Genomic DNA, 19,484 nt, shown 5'->3' on the forward strand with positions numbered 1-19,484 from the left:
TTATTTAGCTAAAAAAAATCCAGGTTAGCAGGCAATGTTAACCCGGTGAAATTGTGTCACTTCTCTTGCGTTCATTGCACGCAGAGTCAGGGTATATGCAACAGTTTGGGCCGCCTGGCTCATTGAGAACGAATTTGCCAGAATTTTAGCAAATGACATAACATTAAAGTCGGAGCAATGTATCAGGAAGGAAGGAATACTTAAGACTGATGGATGCCACCCGTTAGATAAAATACGGAACGGTTCCGTATTTCACTGAAAGAATAAACGTTTTGTTTTCGAGATGATCGTTTCCGGATTCTACCATATTAATGACCTAAGGCTCATATTTCTGTGTGTTATGTTATAATTAAGTCTATGATTTGATAGAGCAGTCTGACTGAGCGATGGTGGGCACCAGCAGGCTCGTTAGCATTCATTCAAAAAGCACTTTCGTGCGTTTTGCCAGCAGCTCTTCTGTTTCTGACTTCAAGCCTATCAACTCCCGAGATTAGGCTGGTGTAATCGGTGTGAAATGGCTAGCTAGTTAGCGAGGTGCGCGCTAATAGCGTTTCAAACGTCACTCGCTATGAGACTTGGAGTAGTTGTTCCCCTTGCTCTGCATGGGTAACGCTGCTTCGAGGATGGCTGTTGTCGATGTGTTCCTGGCTCGAGCCCAGGTAGGGGCGAGGAGAGGGACGGAAGCTATACTGTTACACTGGCAATACTAAAGTGCCTATAAGAACATCCAATAGTCAAAGGTATATGAAATACAAATTGTATAGAGCGAAATAGTCCTATAATTCCTACAACCTAAAACTTCTTACCTGGGAATATTGAAAACTCATGTTAAAAGGAACCACCAGCTTTCATATGTTCTCATGTTCTGAGCAAGGAACTTAAATGTTAGCTTTCTTACATGGCACATATTGCACTTTTACTTTCTTCTCCAACACTTTGTTTTTGCATTATTTAAACCAAATTGAACATGTTTCATTATTTAGTTGAGGCTAAATTGATTTGATTGATGTATTATATTAAGTTAAAATAAGTGTTCATTCAGTATGGTTGTAATTGTCATTATTACAAATACATTTTAAAATCGGCCGATTAAATCGGTATCGGCTTTTTTTTGTCCTCCAATAATCGGTATCGGCGTTGAAAAATCATAATCGTTCGACCTCCAATGTCCATATCCGTTGATTGTGCAGCCAAAACAACGCTGTATCAGTAACTATGAAATGGACAGTCAAACAGAAGGAAAAATAAGTGGATGGGAGCAACGAGGAAGAGCTCCGACTGACTCAGAGAGCTGTGGGCCCACCCTGACTGACTCAGTTGAGCACTTAGACACGGCCGAACAGAGGAGACTGCAGCAGGGAATGAGGAGGAGTAAGGTTGAAGAGAGCCCTTCAGCACCCTCGCTCTCTCCAACCCTCCTCAATAAGACAGCAGCCTAAATAAGGTTTGTGTGGGCAAAGTCAGCTCAACAGCCATGGAGAAGCCCTCAGTGTTAGTGGGAGACTGGCCCAGAGCGACTAGAGAGAACCAGCACTCAGCGTTAGTGGGAGACTGTCCCAGAGCGACTACAGACAAGTCCCTAATGGCACCCTACATAGTGCAGGACTAAGCTTAATCTGTGTATGGAAAACCAATCCCTTGGTGTCATCTGAAGAGAAGTATAGTTAAGATCTAACTCCCAAATTTGCACCATATATTCCATAGTGCACTACTTCTGACCAGATGGAACCTTCAAAAGTAGTGCACTTTATAGGTAATAAGGTGCTGGGTCTGAGTCCCACCATGGTCCCAGTTAAAGCCCTGTGGTCTTGTTAAAGCTAGTGGCAAGGACCCAAAAGGTCATGTCGGCCCTGACAAGTGTTAAGGACATGGCTCCTGCCCTGCAATAAATATTTAAAAGGGTAGGCTGATGCAGTGTGTGTGCCTCAGGGTTGAGCTCAATTCCAATTGAAGGCAGTCAGTTAAGAAAACTAAAACCCTGGATGTGTGTGTGTTGCAGTTCCCTCAGTACATTTTGCCGTGCATTTCGAGTGCTGTTCAGTATGCGTTTCCAGTGGTTGTGAAGTAGCCTTACAGCACATTTTGTGGTGCAGTGCTTGCTGGTATTTTTCAGAAACTGAAGTGGACTTACAGGTAGACTGGAGGGTCTGTCCTGCTGGCTGAGGCCCATCTCCTCATGGTTGGGCTTCCCAGGGGTCATAGCAGATTGGGCCCTATTGACATAGCCCTCTTGTGACACCTCCTATACAGACAGAGAAGGACAGAACACACACACACACACACAGAGCGAGAGAGGGGAGACAGGAGAGAGCGAGAGCGGACAGGAGAGAGCGAGAGAGGAGAGAGGACAGGAGAGAGCGAGAGAGGACAGGAGAGAGCGAGAGAGGACAGGAGAGAGCGAGAGAGGACAGGAGAGAGCGAGAGAGGACAGGAGAGAGCGAGAGAGGACAGGAGAGAGAGAGCGAGAGAGGAGAGAGGACAGGAGAGAGCGAGAGAGGAGAGAGGACAGGAGAGAGCGAGAGAGGACAGGAGAGAGCGAGAGAGGACAGGAGAGAGTGAGCGAGAGAGGAGAGAGGACAGGAGAGAGCGAGAGAGGACAGGAGAGAGCGAGAGAGGACAGGAGAGAGTGAGAGAGGACAGGAGAGAGCGAGAGCGGACAGGAGAGAGCGAGAGAGGAGAGAGGACAGGAGAGAGCGAGAGGACAGGAGAGAGCGAGGGAGGACAGGAGAGAGAGAGCGAGAGAGCGAGAGAGGACAGGAGAGAGCGAGAGAGGACAGGAGAGAGCGAGAGAGGACAGGAGAGAGCGAGAGAGGACAGGAGAGAGCGAGAGAGGACAGGAGAGAGCGAGAGAGGACAGGAGAGAGCGAGAGAGGACAGGAGAGAGCGAGAGAGGACAGGAGAGAGCGAGAGAGGACAGGAGAGAGCGAGAGAGGACAGGAGAGAGGACAGGAGAGAGCGAGAGAGGACAGGAGAGAGCGAGAGAGGACAGGAGAGAGCGAGAGAGGACAGGAGAGAGTGAGAGAGGACAGGAGAGAGTGAGCGAGAGAGATGCAGGTTGAAGGAGAAGTGAAACAGAAATGTACTAATCCATTTCTGCTGACATTTAAAATGCGCCCCCCCCTCTGCCAACAAACAACTGCCTTTAATCCGAAGAGCTCAAACATGGAGTGGAGAATGGATGATTTGTACTGTTTTGGTTACGGTACACTGTCCTTCTCTCAGCACATACCAAAGCTGCAGGCTAAAGTTTAATGTAGGACCTGGTTTCCTCTATCGTAAATCACTCCTCTTTCACCCCAGCTGCCAAACTAACCCTGATTCAGATGACCATCCTACCCATGTTAGATTACAGAGAAGTAATTTATAGATCGGCAGGTAAGGGTGCTCTCGAGCGACTAGATGTTCATTACCGTTCGGCCGTCAGATTTGCCACCAATGCGCCTTATAGGACACATCACTGCACTTTATACTCCTCTGTAAACTGGTCATCTCTGTAAACCAGTCGCAAGACCCACTGGTTGATGCTTATTTATAAAACCTTCTTAGGCCTCACTCCCCCCTGTCTGAGATACCTACTGCAGCCCTCATCCTCAACATACAACACCCATTCTGCCAGTCACATTCTGTTAAAGATCCCCAAAGCACACACATCCCTGGGTCGCTCCTCTTTTCAGTTCGCTGCCGCTAGCGACTGGAACGAGCTGCAACAAACACTCAAACTGGACAGTTTTATCTCCATCTCTTCATTCAAAGACTCAATCATGGACACTCTTACTGACAGTTGTGGCTGCTGTGTGGGATGTATTGTTGTCTCTACCTTGACCTTTTTGCCCAATAATGTTTGTACCATGTTTTGTGCTGCTACCATGTTGTTTTGCTACCATGTTGTGTTGTCATGTGTTGCTGCCTTGCTATGTTGTTGTCCTAGGTCTCTCTTGTCGTAATGTGTGTTTTGTCCTATATTTTTAATTTGAATCCCAGGCCCCCATCCCCGCAGGAGGCCTTTTGGTAGGCCATCATTGTGAATAAGAATTTGTTCTTAACTGACTTGCCTAGTTAAATAAAGGTTCAATAAAATAAATCATACTGATTTAGTATAAACTGGCCTGCAGCCCAGTGACTCAGCAGACATTAAATCTTCTGTGGTTCATTTATTTTGCAGGATTTCCTCAAAACGAGAGCCTACCATTTCCTGAGGTGAGCAAATACTCAGGAGGAGGCCAGTCAGATCACTGAGAATCAGTCTGTTTGAAATGAGGCAATGAGAAACACACAGACTAGTCCCATTAAGTCAGTAGCCTGGTGAGATATTTACAGACTGAGCAGGGCTGGCCAGGATTACTCAAGTGGAGTGCAGTGATAGCTGGGTCACGGCCAGGTCAGACACAGGCCAATGTTTACACTCCGAGGATGCCATCCGTGCTCTGTCGTACTCGCTCACATGCCGGTTGTATGGAACAGCTGCTCTGGCACAATAAAGACCACTTCCCTCAACAGGCAGGGAGGGCCAGAGGAGAGGAGTGGGGCATGTACTCTGTGTGTGTGTCTGGGAGGGCCACGCACAGGAAACGAATCATAGTGAAAGTATGCAGCCAGCCAGAGGCCAACTCCACCCCCACTCAACTCTACTTGAGTTGTGCATACATTGGGATGAACATGGGTTTCATCTGCTGATGCATCATATGACGGAGGATATATTGGAGTTGGGGTTTGCATGCATTATAGAACAAAATCCTAAATAATAAAACATTTATAATGAAATTCAGCAGGTCTGTTTTTCCATTCTTCAATACCTCTTCCAGATCATTAAGGACGTTCACACAGTGCAATGTAGGCATAGTGTTGTACAAGCTCTCAGCCAGGCAGGCTGACAAACAGCGATATTACAAATAGCTTACAGATTAAAGACTTCCTTTGCTTGTGAAATGCTTGGCTACACAGTAATAACATATGTTCCGAGGGAATGTGTTTGAGGTACGGAGAGGGATGCGTGATGTAAGGGAATGTGTTTGAGGTACGGAGAGGGATGCGTGATGTAAGGGAATGTGTTTGAGGTACGGAGAGGGAAGCATGATGTAAGGGAATGTGTTTGAGGTAGGGAGAGGGATGCGTGATGTAAGGGAATGTGTTTGAGGTAGGGAGAGGGATGCGTGATGTAAGGGAATGTGTTTGAGGTACGGAGAGGGATGCGTGATGTAAGGGAATGTGTTTGAGGTACGGAGAGGGATGCGTGATGTAAGGGAATGTGTTTGAGGTACGGAGAGGGATGCGTGATGTAAGGGAATGTGTTTGAGGTAGGGAGAGGGATGCGTGATGTAAGGGAATGTGTTTGAGGTACGGAGAGGGATGCGTGATGTAAGGGAATGTGTTTGAGGTACGGAGAGGGATGCGTGATGTAAGGGAATTAAACAAATCATCCAGTGGCAACAAAGCATCACAATATGTGTGAATCCCAAATGGCACCCTATTCCCTATATAGTGCACTACTTTTGATCATGGGACACAGTGCACTACTTTTGACTAGAGCCCTATGTCGGGGATAGGGAGCCATTTGAGTTGCAACATATCAGCGCTGACAGGCTCTATGTGATGGAGGTCAACAGGAAATACATTAGACTGTATCAGCAATAGCACAGCTACGTGTTAAAATGTACATTTTATTATTATTCCCCAAAGCAACCGTCCGCTGGGTGCTCAAGAATACACCCGTCGCCAGCAAGCAACCGTCCGCTGGGTGCTCAAGAATACACCCGTCGCCAGCAAGCAACCGGTTCATTATGTAACCACGTCTATTTCACCTAACATGATTGTTGTGTGCCCTCAAAAAGTTGCATTCCTTATTTTAAAAGAGATTTGCATCTAACCCGTGTCTCAGTGCTATTCAGTTTTTTTTTTTTTATAGGTGCTGACACTTAATCACCAATCAATTCTAGTGAATCATTTCAGAAGAAAACACTCATCAAGTTGCAGGGATCTGCAAGGGTGTGCTGTTACCATAGAGACGCAGACTATGAGAGTGGTAGGGCTGCCTGACCGGGTTCATCTCTTCTTGTTAACTACAGGCCTTTATCCAGTCAAACGGATCCGGAGAGAGAAAAGCTACTCTTTACTTTAAAGCCGATTTTAAGGCCAAATTCATCCTTCCTGCCAAGCATAACGTGACCTCCAATCTAAGCCGAGAGCTGCATTCACAGCGTCAGTAAAATGCAGAGGAGGGCTTGGACCCTGGCTGCTCCCTTCAGGAGAGCGTTCTTCATGGAGAGCAGGCGTGACAGCCGGGCTGCCGGGCTGCAGTCAGCCACAGCATGCATTCCAAATGACACCCTATTCCCTATGTTAGGAATCCCCAACTGGTGGCCCACTGGTGACTTTAGTTAGCTTTCGGAGCCCAAAAATAGTGTGTGGTGGGGGGGACATAAGACTGTAAAAACACCAGCAAATCGGCGCAAAGTGATTTTAATTTTGGAATTCTTCCCGGTGCACCCATTTTACCCACTGTGTGACCTGACGATGTTTTATTTAGGAGCACCAGTATGCCTAGAAAACAAATCACCCAGACGGTAATTGTTGCAATCAATGATTAATTACTTCACTGTACTGCGAACCGGTGCTCCTAAAGCGTTCAAGTTAGGCGCACACGTGCTCCTTGTAAAAACAAAAATACCAATCGAGGAGCCCTGAAAGTCTTCCCAGGCAAAGAGAGATACTGTGCATGTGATCCAGGAGTTCCGTTAGCTGCCAATTTATGGCTTTTGTCTGGAAAAAATCATGAAAAGCTGAAAACTGTTACCGGCAAAAAAATCATGAAAAGCTGAAAACTGTTACCGGCAAAAAAATCTAAAAGAAAAAGAAACGCACACCTATTTAGGCGAGGTGCTGGCTAGAGGTGCTGGCTAGAGGTGCTGGCTAGAGGTGCTGGCTAGAGGTGCTGGCTAGAGGTGCTGGCTAGCAGAGTAGAAAACTTGGAAATAAAAAGAGAGCCGCACACTCTAGGAGTTCAGATGCAAAAATGTTATTATCAACCTTTCGACAGCCAAGCTGTCTTCATCAGGGTATAATCACAAACACTGCGGGATGACTCGTTTAAGAAATGTGTCAAAAGACACAGGTGTCTAATCATGGCCAAGAGTGGCCTAATATCATTGGTTAATTATCAAATATTAAAATGTCATACAAAGAACAGCATACAAACAAATGGATAGCATACAATCATAGATTAATTTGACTACACAAGCTTACAAACAATTACAATGGCGAAGTCACAATAATCACAAGAATGGCTTCAGATCAAAGTCTACGTTGAGACCGAAGGGAGCAAGGGTCTTTAAATTAAAGATCCAGGCAGCCTCTCGTTTTAACAATAAATTATCAAGGTCACCCCCTCTCCTAGGGAGGGTGACATGTTCGATGCCAATATAACGCAGAGACGAAATCGAATGGCCTGCCTCCAAGAAGTGGGCCGCAACTGGGTAAGTAAAGTTTTTACACCTAATGGTGCTACGATGCTCTGAGATACGTACTTTTAATTCGCGCTTTGTTTTACCTACATAATTTTTACCACAAGGACAAGTTATAAGATAAATAACTGCCTTAGTGGAGCACGTAATAACCCCTTTGATTGGGATGGATTTCCTTGTTTGTGGGTGTTTGAAGGATCTACATTTATAAGTGCCATTGCATTGAGCACAGCCATTACATTTGTAATTTCCATCCAGTAGGGTCGCAACTAGTTCAAATAGACTAGTTCAGGAATATCTTGGGGTGGTAAATCAGAGTGTACCAATTGGTCTCAGATTTCTGCCCCGCGAGAATACGACTAAGGGAAGGTCCGAAAACACATTACCGAGACTATCATCGGATTTTAGGATGTGTCAATGTTTGTGAACAATTCCCTTAATTTGTTCAGACCACTTTGAATAGCGGGTAGTTAGAACACAAGAATGCGTCTTTTTGCGAGACTGACCTTGAAAAAGGTCATGTCTCGTTTTGTTTTGAATTTCCTCAATGGCAATGTTAATCTGATCATTCTTGTAGCCCCTCTCCTTGAACTTTCTTTGCGTCTCAGCCATATTTCTGTCGAAATCTGATTGTTTTTTGCAAAAAAAATGACCAGGACAAAAAAAATATTTTGCAAAATAATGCTTTTTATTCATTGACGGAAATACATTTGACCGTCAGGCTTATCAGTCTATAGGTTGATTTCATAATTTAGTGGAATTAAATTGGCCTGTGTTTATTCTTGTTAGTCCTCATGTATCTGATTTATCACACGCGTACAGCGTACAGAGCCTATTTTGAGCGCGATTTCTCCTGCAGCTCCTCACCTGGTTGCTGCTTCAGTAAAACCTGCGTTTAGAAGCCCATTCATTGCGCAACAATTCTAAATGCAATCGCGTGTTAAAAACAGTATTGGTGCACGATTAAAAAGAGCTCCTATTTTTTATCCTCAACTGGTAATTGAAGCTGACTCTCCCATTCAAGTGCAGGCAATAGGCTGCCAGTGCCTCACTTTACAATGTGAGCTGGAGGTAGTGTGCATTTTGAAAACAAACTAAATTGTTTAAAACCTGAATATTCTATTTTATATTATGGAGACATGTTTTACCTTGCTTCAAAGTAGCCTGTAGACAAAATCTCACCATGGAAACGTGGAGGCAATTATTTTAAAAAGACTTTAAAGGCAGCGCGTGACTTTCAAGTTGGGAAGGCGTAGATATGATTTTCGTATGTGCATTTTCGTGGAACATATATTTTTTTTTATCAGAAAAATCTTAATTAAATTGATCAAGTTAAAAATCAACTAATGCAACATCACCAGCCTCTGCCATATGCATTGATACACCATGATCCATTGGCAGCTAAAGAAATGAGTGCAAGGAACTCAGAGCCTATAGGCCAATGCAGCAGTAGGCCTGTAACTTCCATTGCTCTTTCACCCCGAGGATTGGTGGTTAGAGGGGAGATTGTTGGGAAGATTTTTCAAATAGCGTACAGTGAGGAAGTATAGTTTTAATATATTATCAACACACTTTCCTACATTTCCACAGAGCAGGCCAGGTACTTCTATGCATTCTCAGGCACGCACGCTCCCTCAACATTTTCAGGACAAAGAAATCAGATAAGTGCTAATTGCTCACATGGAGCACTCCAAACAAAAGACAATGACAGTTTTTTGTTAATCTCGTAAATGGTTATGAAATTAACCAAAACTTTATCACAAGTGTAGCAGGTTGTGAAATCTGCAAACAACATTTCCACTCCAAGAATGAGAACTGTAATTGACGAATTAATACATGAATTAACATAAATTCATGGATCCAAATGACGGGGATTACATTTACTACTGATGACATATGTAATGAGGAATTAATCAAAAATTGCAAACAATTCACACAATGAATGGGCAAGAGACAGCTTGGACTCGCGTCTATCTTTACCACACCCCTCCCTTTCTTCTCAAGACACATTATCTACACACATTTTAGATGTGTTTTACTGACAGCCACAACTCAATCAGCTAGGCCTATTGCCACGCGCGCTGCCCAAACTGCAGGCTTTCCAAATAGGCGTAAGGCCTACGAGCTTGCAATTTGAAACAATCCACAGCTCTTTTTTTAAAGAAGCTAAATTATCCTGGATTCCTCTCATTCTGTATAGACAGACAATTTCCATTTACTTCCCTATTGGACCCCCACTATTAGGGCTGAGCGATAGGGCCTAAAACTCACATTTACATTTTTTCAGACTTATGCGCAATTCAAAATATATACACATCTCAATTTTATTTTATGTTGTCTCTAAATAAGCATTGTTGAACAATTAAAAGGTCAAATCCACTGCATTTAAAACAGTCAGCAATCATTTAATTAATTCAGAGTTTGTGTAATTATACCGAGGCTGAATAGATACCTTCCACAACGATAAAATAATTTTTGGGCCAATAAAAACTGAGCAGGCTTTCAGTTTCGTCTTTAAAAATGCCCTTTTTTGTTACAAATGTAACCAGAACCATGCATAATGCACATTCACTAATAATGTAGCAGGTATTCTAGAAAATGAACACCGGTCTCAATCTCTCAAGCACAAGCCCACGTGCTAGTTACTAGCCAGCTAATATTTAGATTTCTAGTGTAGCCAACTTGGGTCTAGGTATAATTTCACCAGATCTGAATTCAGCTAACAAGGCAAAACAGTTTAATTGTTATGAACACACCCTTCTGTCCGTCTCGGTTTGAACTGCATGCTAGCCTGTCCACTTTGTTCACACGTTGAAATCAAGTGGCCTGACTTATTTCTCAGAATGAGTTGCCGATTCCTTTGATAATAGTTACAGTGCCTTGCGAAAGTATTCGGCCCCCTTGAACTTTGTGACCTTTTGCCACATTTCAGGCTTCAAACATAAAGATATAAAACTGTATTTTTTTGTGAAGAATCAACAACAAGTGGGACACAATCATGAAGTGGAACGACATTTATTGGATATTTCAAACTTTTTTAACAAATCAAAAACTGAAAAATTGGGCGTGCAAAATGATTCAGCCCCTTTACTTTCAGTGCAGCAAACTCTCTCCAGAAGTTCAGTGAGGATCTCTGAATGATCCAATGTTGACCTAAATGACTAATGATGATAAATACAATCCACCTGTGTGTAATCAAGTCTCCGTATAAATGCACCTGCACTGTGATAGTCTCAGAGGTCCGTTAAAAGCGCAGAGAGCATCATGAAGAACAAGGAACACACCAGGCAGGTCCGAGATACTGTTGTGAAGAAGTTTAAAGCCGGATTTGGATACAAAAAGATTTCCCAAGCTTTAAACATCCCAAGGAGCACTGTGCAAGCGATAATATTGAAATGGAAGGAGTATCAGACCACTGCAAATCTACCAAGACCTGGCCGTCCCTCTAAACTTTCAGCTCATGCAAGGAGAAGACTGATCAGAGATGCAGCCAAGAGGCCCATGATCACTCTGGATGAACTGCAGAGATCTACAGCTGAGGTGGGAGACTCTGTCCATAGGACAACAATCAGTCGTATATTGCACTATATTGGCACGTATATTGCACGTATATTGCCTTTATAGAAGAGTGGCAAGAAGAAAGCCATTTCTTAAAGATATCCATAAAAAGTGTCGTTTAAAGTTTGCCACAAGCCACCTGGGAGACACACCAAACATGTGGAAGAAGGTGCTCTGGTCAGATGAAACCAAAATTGAACTTTTTGGCAACAATGCAAAACGTTATGTTTGGCGTAAAAGCAACACAGCTCATCACCCTGAACACACCATACCCACTGTCAAACATGGTGGTGGCAGCATCATGGTTTGGGCCTGCTTTTCTTCAGCAGGGACAGGGAAGATGGTTAAAATTGATGGGAAGATGGATGGAGTCAAATACAGGACCATTCTGGAAGAAAACCTGATGGAGTCTGCAAAAGACCTGAGACTGGGACTGAGATTTGTCTTCCAACAAGACAATGATCCAAAACATAAAGCAAAATCTACAATGGAATGGTTCAAAAATAAACATATCCAGGTGTTAGAATGGCCAAGTCAAAGTCCAGACCTGAATCCAATCGAGAATCCGTGGAAAGAACTGAAAACTGCTGTTCACAAATGCTCTCCATCCAACCTCACTGAGCTCAAGCTGTTTTGCAAGGAGGAATGGGAAAAAATGTCAGTCTCTCGATGTGCAAAACTGATAGAGACATACCCCAAGCGACTTACAGCTGTAATCGCAGCAAAAGGTGGCGCTACAAAGTATTAACTTAAGGGGGCTGAATAATTTTGCACGCCCAATTGTTCAGTTTTTGATTTGTTAAAAAAGTTTGAAATATCCAATAAATGTCGTTCCACTTCATGATTGTGTCCCACTTGTTGTTGATTCTTCACAAAAAAATACAGTTTTATATCTTTATGTTTGAAGCCTGAAATGTGGCAAACGGTCGCAAAGTTCAAGGGGGCCGAATACTTTCGCAAGGCACTGTATATGCTTATTGCAAACTTAAAAATAAAAAAAACAGACTAAACAGCTAGTATAACAATCTTGATTTTACTAAAATGCTGCTAGCAATACGTGGTACCATAATGCGCACACAATGAACTGAGCATTTTCAAGAATGAAGGTTCATTGGTACATCCATTGTAGTAGTGTCTGCTCTCCTCGAAATTTGAGGAGTAGAAACAGGGTATGGTTGGAAAGGTTAACTTCTCTATTACAGTATAATAATGTCTTGAAACCGCTTGTCAGAGGAAGGAAGTGATCTCTCATCTTTGTTGTTGTGAGTGGTATGAGGGGGGGCTTGGGAGAAAGTGGCGAAGCGAGAGCTTACATTCTCGCCAAAATGTGTCCAAAATAAGCCCAGTGCGTTTCTATGCACTTATTTGTAACTTAGGCTTGAAACCTGCTTTCCCGTCTTTGGGACAACAACTCCCATTGTTAAGGCAGAGACATGAGCATCTCGTTATTATATTACAGATCTCTGGTGTAAATGGGAAGGTGACCAGCACAGAAGGAGTGAAAGAGACCAAAAAAACAACATGAGAACAAACGCTCATAAAAACTAAGAAATACAAAAAACTTGATTCTGAGAAAAACTTGATTCTACGATATATGCATTTGGAATAGTGCGCAAAAACATACATTTGAATTAAATCGGATATATCGCCCAGCCCACTACTAACCACTAATTTCTCTCCTGTTCTATTGGTTTCATATCAACCCACCCTAGTCCTATTAGCAACCCACCCCAGTCCTATTAGCAACCCGTCATAGTCACAACCCGTCCTAGTCCTAGTCACAACCCGTCCTAGTCCTAGTAACAACCCGTCCTAGTCACAACCCGTCCTAGTCCTAGTAACAACCCGTCCTAGTCCTAGTAACAACCCGTCCTAGTAACAACCCGTACTAGTCATAGTAACAACCCGTCATAGTAACAACCCGTCCTAGTAACAACCCGTCCTAGTCACAACCCGTCCTAGTCACAACCCGTCCTAGTCACAACCCGTCCTAGTCATAGTAACAACCCGTCCTAGTCCTAGTAACAACCCGTCCTAGTCCTAGTAACAACCCGTCCTAGTCATATTAACAACCCGTCCTAGTCATAGTAACAACCCGTCCTAGTCATAGTAACAACCCGTCCTAGTCATAGTAACAACCCGTCCTAGTCATAGTAACAACCCGTCCTAGTCATAGTAACAACCCGTCCTAGTCATAGTAACAACCCGTCCTAGTCATAGTAACAACCCGTCCTAGTCATAGTAACAACCCGTCCTAGTCATAGTAACAACCCGTCCTAGTCATTGCATATTTAGATTCTAACAGAGATTGTGTATCTATGGAAACACTATCAGGTGGGCTTTTTAGATTGGTATTTTCCTGCCAATTTAATTTTGGCAAATGTTTGAAAATGTACGTTTTATTGGCTGCTTCATTACAGGAGTTGTGTGTTCTGTTAAGATGAATTACCATAATCCACATGTGATGTCTGTCATTCTGAGCATCGTGGGTAGATGCCCTAATGGGTTATGCACCCAATGCCTGGTGGGGTCTGGTGGATTTCTTAAATGGCGGGTAAATTCATTTCTTCCCGGTCACGTTGTCCGGCGCCAGATGATCCTAACGGAAGCCCTGATGTGATCGTACTCAAATGTAAGCAAGGTTTGAAATTATTATGTTTTAGTCAAATATTATATCGGTTTGAACTTCTTGAGGTCAATCTGCAGTCTACAAATGATTTGTAATTATGTTCCGGCCCCCTACCATCCACTGAAGAAAAAATTACAATAAATCCTCCAGAGGCTGAATCTAGTTGATGATCCCTGCCCTACATAGTGCACAACTTCTGACTAGACCCTGCTCTGTATAGGGAATAGGGTGTCATTTGGAACGCACTGAATAAATGAAAACCCATGTCCAGGAGGGGAGCTTCGATATCATCTTTCCTTTCTCCAGGCTTTACTGTATCAAACACATGCACGTTTCCCGTGGTGTACGCTGACTCATTGTCTCGCCAAGACGACACACACAAAGCTTACGAAGGCCGCTGGGACAGAGGAGAGACACGGAGTAGCAGGGTCAACACAGAGATCAGTAGACTGCCACGCTCTCAGTCTCTCTGATTGTGGTTTGGGTCAGGTGGAACACTGTTTGCATCCCTAAAGGGGGCGAACATAGAAGCGACGCCTTGTCTTGTTCAGTGGCCCCCGACAGAGTTCACGCTCTGTGTTGTTGGCAGCTGTGTTTCATCATTACAACACCCAGTTTCACAGGAAACACTTGTCTAACAAGCACAGTGGTGGCCATCTTGGGTCTTTGGTGCTAGCAGGAGCTGTAGCAAGCACAAGGGTATCAGTCTAAATTCACCCCTTTATTTCCCCTATCCTCCCTGTCAAAAACAGTGGGAGTGGACACGTGGCAGGGGCAGAGTTTGAACATGTTTATTCCCCCCATCAGTCTCATCATCTAAGATATATTTTTCCATGACTGATCATGTCCCATGGCTCTTGTCCCTCTGCAGCAGACATATGGTGAGCAATATGTTTGAAACATCGAAATGCAATAAAAATCAGTATCGAATCTCAAAACATATAGAATCGCAATACATATCATATCGCACCTAAGTATTGTGAAACTATCATTAACTTGGTGTACCTGGCAATTCCCACCCCAACTGGAAACGGAATGTTACTCAGTCAATATGTCATTGTTCCAGCCAGGCAGCACCAGTGTTAACCTCTCTCTTCTTGTGTTCTGTATTCCTTCTCTCTCAGAACCACTCCTTTCACCAGAGGAACCGCAGGTATTACAGAGGGTCAGGGTTTTCCCTTCATCCAAGGACTCCCCTGCAGGTAACTCTGCTAGCTGAATAAAAAATGACTGCAGCTGACCCGCTGCCTTGCGCCTACAAATACGAGCAGCCAAAATGGCTGACTCAAACAGCCAGAGAGACTGTCCTTGTCAAAGGTAGTGGGAATAGGGTGCCATTTGGGACGCATGCTGAGAGAGAGAGGGGACGGGGAGTGCAGATGGAACAGATATCGGCCCACTCTAATCTCTGGGGAATACTACAGCACAGAATTGGTTTTTAATGTATTGCTCATTAAGTTTTTAAAATGAAGATGGACCTGGGTGGCCTCTGTTCTGGCTATAATCCCAGTAAACCGGTCTCTCCACAATGAAATCAATGTGTGTGTGTGTGTGTGTGTGTGCTTATGGGGTAAACACTGCTTTGATTACACTCATGGACATGAACTAGCCGATGAGTGCGTGGTTCAGAAAGGTCAGAAGTCTAACTGAAGTCCTGTCAATTGGCTAGTCAACGTCAATACACGCGTGGCATTGTAGGTGTTGTAGTCTTACCTGCTGTGGCAGTGGACGTGCCTGCATGTAGGGGGGCTGTGTGGGGGCTGCAGGCTGCTGCTGGGGAGGGCTGGAGTACGGGGGCTGGCCTTGTGGCTGGCAGTACCCACTCATGCCCCCCTGCTGCTGCCTATACTGAGCTGCCATCTGCTGAGAGACAAAGGAGACATCAGATATGATAGGATCAATACTCTCTAAAAGCTCACTGTCAATGCCCACACCTCTGCGAGACGTAAAGGATAGACCAATGGCCTTTAGTTCACCAAGACATCATCAGCATACCACTAAAAGATCCAAATTCATATACAGAAGTGAATTTAATTAAACTCCCAATCTAAGTCATTTCCACTCAGTCCCTCTGCCTGCTAGGTTGTTTACCATGCTCTGTACTGAGGTTGACTAACGGCAGTGAGAAGTGATGATCCTGGAGGGTTTCTCACCTCTCCAGCCTCAATACATTAACATTGTGTTGACATCAATAATACACACAGCCGCCGTGGCCCAAAGGGTACCCTATTCCCTATATAGTGCACCATTTTTGACCAGAGCCCATAGCGTGCCATTTGGGACACAGTCCCAGCTGCTCTCCTCCTCCATTCATCTCAAGCTGTTTGTAACAGTCTTACGTAAGGCGTTTTGGGGAACAGCTGTTATTGGCTCATCCCTCTCTCTGCCTCACCTGGAGTCACTTACTAGCCGTGTTTCTAAGTCTAGAACAAAATACACAAAACCAGCAGTGTATAGAACAGACTGATATCTATTCTAGAGTACACCATCGAGAAATCTGTAAACACGATCAATCATAAGGTTTCTGCAACAGAGGCAGAGTTCAGCATTCCCCTGTTGGTGAAGGGTCCTCCCCCTCAATGATTCAATAGCCAAGCACAAGAACACTAGCCTGGTCATTCTATGAAACATCAGATATCTATGAAACCAAAGAGCAATCTATGAAAATGGCTGGGTTAATTCTGTCTGCAGCTCAAAATGGTAGCCTATACCTAAAGTAGGGCACTACATGGGGAATAGGGTGCCATTTGGGACACAAAGAGAGAAACATGGAGGCCCATATGGGAGTGCAGCGCTGAGCAGTTTTACAATCCAATAGCTGTGTGCAATGCTCATCACCCAACAAGCCGTCAGCTCCTTAAGCCTGAGGGGCGTCAAGGCTGTTTTTCCACACATGAGCTCATGACTATGGAACTGAGACACTGATGTCTGGGAGTCTAACTAAACCTCCCATAGCTCTCTCTTCTTGCCTCCCAGCCCCTCTCCTCTGAGCCCATTTCCAGGCCAGGCCAAGAGCATCTGAAGGACGCACCAGCAGCAGCGGTGGTGAGAGTGTGCTCTCCTTCACTACCCCACAAATGCAAAGGCTTTGGATTGGAGGTCGACCGATTAGGATTTTTCAACGTCGATGCCGATTATTGGAGGGCCAAAAAAAGAGCAGATACCGATTAATCGGACTAATTTTAAAATGTATTTGTAATAATGACAATTACAGCAATACTGAATGAACACTTATTTTAACTTAATATAATACGTCAATAAAATCAATTTAGCCTCAAGTAAAATAATGAAATATGTTCAATTGGAGAAGAAAGTAAAAGTGCAATATGTGTCTTGTAAAAAAGCTAACGTTTAAGTTCCTTGCTCAGAACATGAGAACATTTGAAAGCTGGGGGTTCCTTTTAACATGATTCTTCAATATTCCAAGGTAAGAAGTTTTAGGCTGTAGTTAATATACTATTTATAGGACTATTTCCCTCTATACCATTTGTATTTCATTAACCTTTGACTTTTGGATGTTATTATAGGAACTTTAGTATTGCCAGTGTAACAGTATAGCTTCCGTCCCTCTCCTCGCTCCTCCTTGGGCTCGAACCAGCAACACAATGACAATTAGTGCGCGCTAACTAGCTAGCCATTTCACTTCGGTTACACGAGCCTCATCTCAGGAGTTGATAGGCTTGAAGTCATAAACCGCGCAATGCTTGACGCACAACGAAGAGCTGCTGGAAAAACGCACAAAAGTGCTGTTTGAATGAATGTTTACGCACCTGCTTCTGCCTACCACCACTCAGTCAGATACTTAGACACTTCTATGCTCAGTCAGATTATATGCAACGCAGGACACGCTAGATAAAATCTAGTAATATCATCAACCATGTGTAGTTAACTAGTGATTACGATTGATAGTTTTTTATAAGATAAGTTTAATGCTAGCTAGCAACTTACCTTGGCTTACTGCATTCGCGTAACAGGCAGTCAGTCTCCTTGTGGAGTGCAACGAGAGAGAGGCAGGTCGTTATTGCGTGGGACTAGTTAACTGTAAGGCTGCAAGATTGGATCCCCCGAGCAGACAAGGTGAAAATCTGTCGTTCTGCCCTTGAACAAGGCAGTTAACCCACCGTTCTTAGGCCGTCATTGAAAATAAGAATGTGTTCTTAACTGACTTGCCTAGTTAAATAAATAAATTATAAAAAAATTGGCAAATTGGCACCAAAAATACAGATTTCCGATTGTTATGAAAACTTGAAATCTGCCCTAATTAATCGGTCGACCTCTAGTATGTACGTACGGTCACGGTGGGGACGACATCGTCGATGCACTTAAGCAGGAGGATAGAATTATGGTCAGACTTGCCAAATGGAGGGAGAGCTTTGTATGCGTCCGTGTGTGGAGTAAAGGTGGTCCAGAGCCCCCCCCGCCCGCACATTTAGCATGCTGATAGAAATTTGGTGAAACGGATTTAAGTTTCCCTGCATTAAAATCCCAGGCTACTAGGAGCGCCGCCTCTGGTTGAGCGTTTTTTTTGTTTGCTTATGGTAGAATACAGCTCATTCAATGTGGTCTTAGTGCCAGCCTCTAAACAGCTACGAAAAATACAGATGAAAATTCTGGGTAGATAGCGTGGTCTACAGCTTATCATGAGATACCCTACCTCAGGCAAGCAATAGCTCGAGACTTCCCTAGATATCGTGCACCAGCTGTTATTTACAAAAATGCATAGCCCACCACCAGTTGTCTTACCAGACACCGCTGTTCTATCCTGCCGGTACAGTGTATAACCAGCCAGCTGTATGTTGATAGTGTCGTCGTTCAGCCACGACTCCGTGAAGCATAAGAGCATAAGATAATACCGTTTTGAATCAGGGACTGATGACACTAGGGGAATATCCCAAATGGCACCATATTCCCTTTACAGAGCCCTGATTAATAGTAGTGCACCATAGAGGGAATAGGGTGCCATTTAGGACAGTTGACACCAGACCAAAGACAGCAGGATGCAAGGGAAGACATAGCAAGAATGGAAGCCAGCCTGTATAGTAGGCTGAGGAAAATCCATTCCTAATTATCATGAAATATTAAGGTTGATCTCTGAATGACATGTCTTCTCTGCTGCATCTCTTCTCTCCGTGCTGGCCGGCAACCCTCCCCCCCCCGGGAACACAATCAATATAAAATAGCAAAGCGGGGCCCCAGTGGTATCTGAATAGTTGAAGCATCCAATTTCAGGTGGGATCCATGAGGTAATGGAGAAGGGGCCAGGCGCTGATAAAAGTCATTATATGCTCCGTCTCTCTCCGAGACAGAAAAGCAAGCAGAGCTGACACTAACACAGAGCCCTAGGGTCAAACTGGAAAATGCTGCTGATTTCTAATGATGTAATGATGCAATGATGCGATAGTGGTTTTCTGCCATCGTCGAGATGACGTTTTCTTTGGGCAACGCAATTTCTGCTATTTTCAAAGCTGGTGTTGTGAATATTTACATTTAGGTGATTTAGCAGATACGTATCCAGTGCCACAAAGGCAGTATCAATGACATTGGTATATGACAAGATTACAACTGCAGAACCATTCCTAGTGTGTGTGTGTCGTGCATGGCCCATGCCAAAGTGGAGGGCATAGAAAGCTGTTGTCTATTCATATCAACAAGGGTTTCCATACTTTTTTTCAGCACCTGTCAATGGAAGGATAATGGCTGGAATGAAAGAGAGCCAACTGTGAAACAGAACAGCAGCAAATCCCAGGGAATTTACTTCAAATCAGCAAAACAAACTGTGTGTGTGTAATATATATATAAATAATTAAGAGAGAGCGAGCAAGAACAGTACACAAATTCTA

The 19,484-nt window shown here is 43.9% G+C and overlaps 1 protein-coding gene and 1 long non-coding RNA gene across 11 annotated transcripts in view; one reads left to right on the forward strand and one right to left on the reverse strand.

Moving 5' to 3' along the window:
• The window catches only part of LOC110529452 (AT-rich interactive domain-containing protein 1B), a 98,716-nt gene that overhangs the window by 69,981 nt on the left and 9,251 nt on the right, over window positions 1–19,484 (reverse strand). For 2 of the 10 annotated variants that reach the window (XM_090242630.1, XM_036984835.2), the window contains exons 3-4: window positions 15,358–15,504; window positions 2,132–2,242 (exon numbers count right to left, since the gene is read on the reverse strand). The exons of 2 other annotated variants lie outside the window; for them this stretch is intronic. In XM_090242630.1, the coding sequence (XP_090098756.1) occupies window positions 2,132–2,242; window positions 15,358–15,504 (258 nt within the window). Of the gene's footprint in view, window positions 1–2,131; window positions 2,243–15,357; window positions 15,508–19,484 lie in introns of all 10 variants that reach the window. 6 more of the 10 variants (XM_036984836.2, XM_036984834.2, XM_090242632.1 and 3 more) reach the window with 3 other exon arrangements.
• The window catches only part of LOC149981403 (uncharacterized), a 169,870-nt gene that overhangs the window by 3,134 nt on the left and 147,252 nt on the right, over window positions 1–19,484 (forward strand). The window lies entirely within an intron of this gene.

Source organism: Oncorhynchus mykiss, chromosome 8 (assembly GCF_057628025.1).
Source record: "Oncorhynchus mykiss isolate SJ-2025 chromosome 8, ASM5762802v1, whole genome shotgun sequence".
NCBI lineage: Eukaryota > Metazoa > Chordata > Actinopteri > Salmoniformes > Salmonidae > Oncorhynchus > Oncorhynchus mykiss.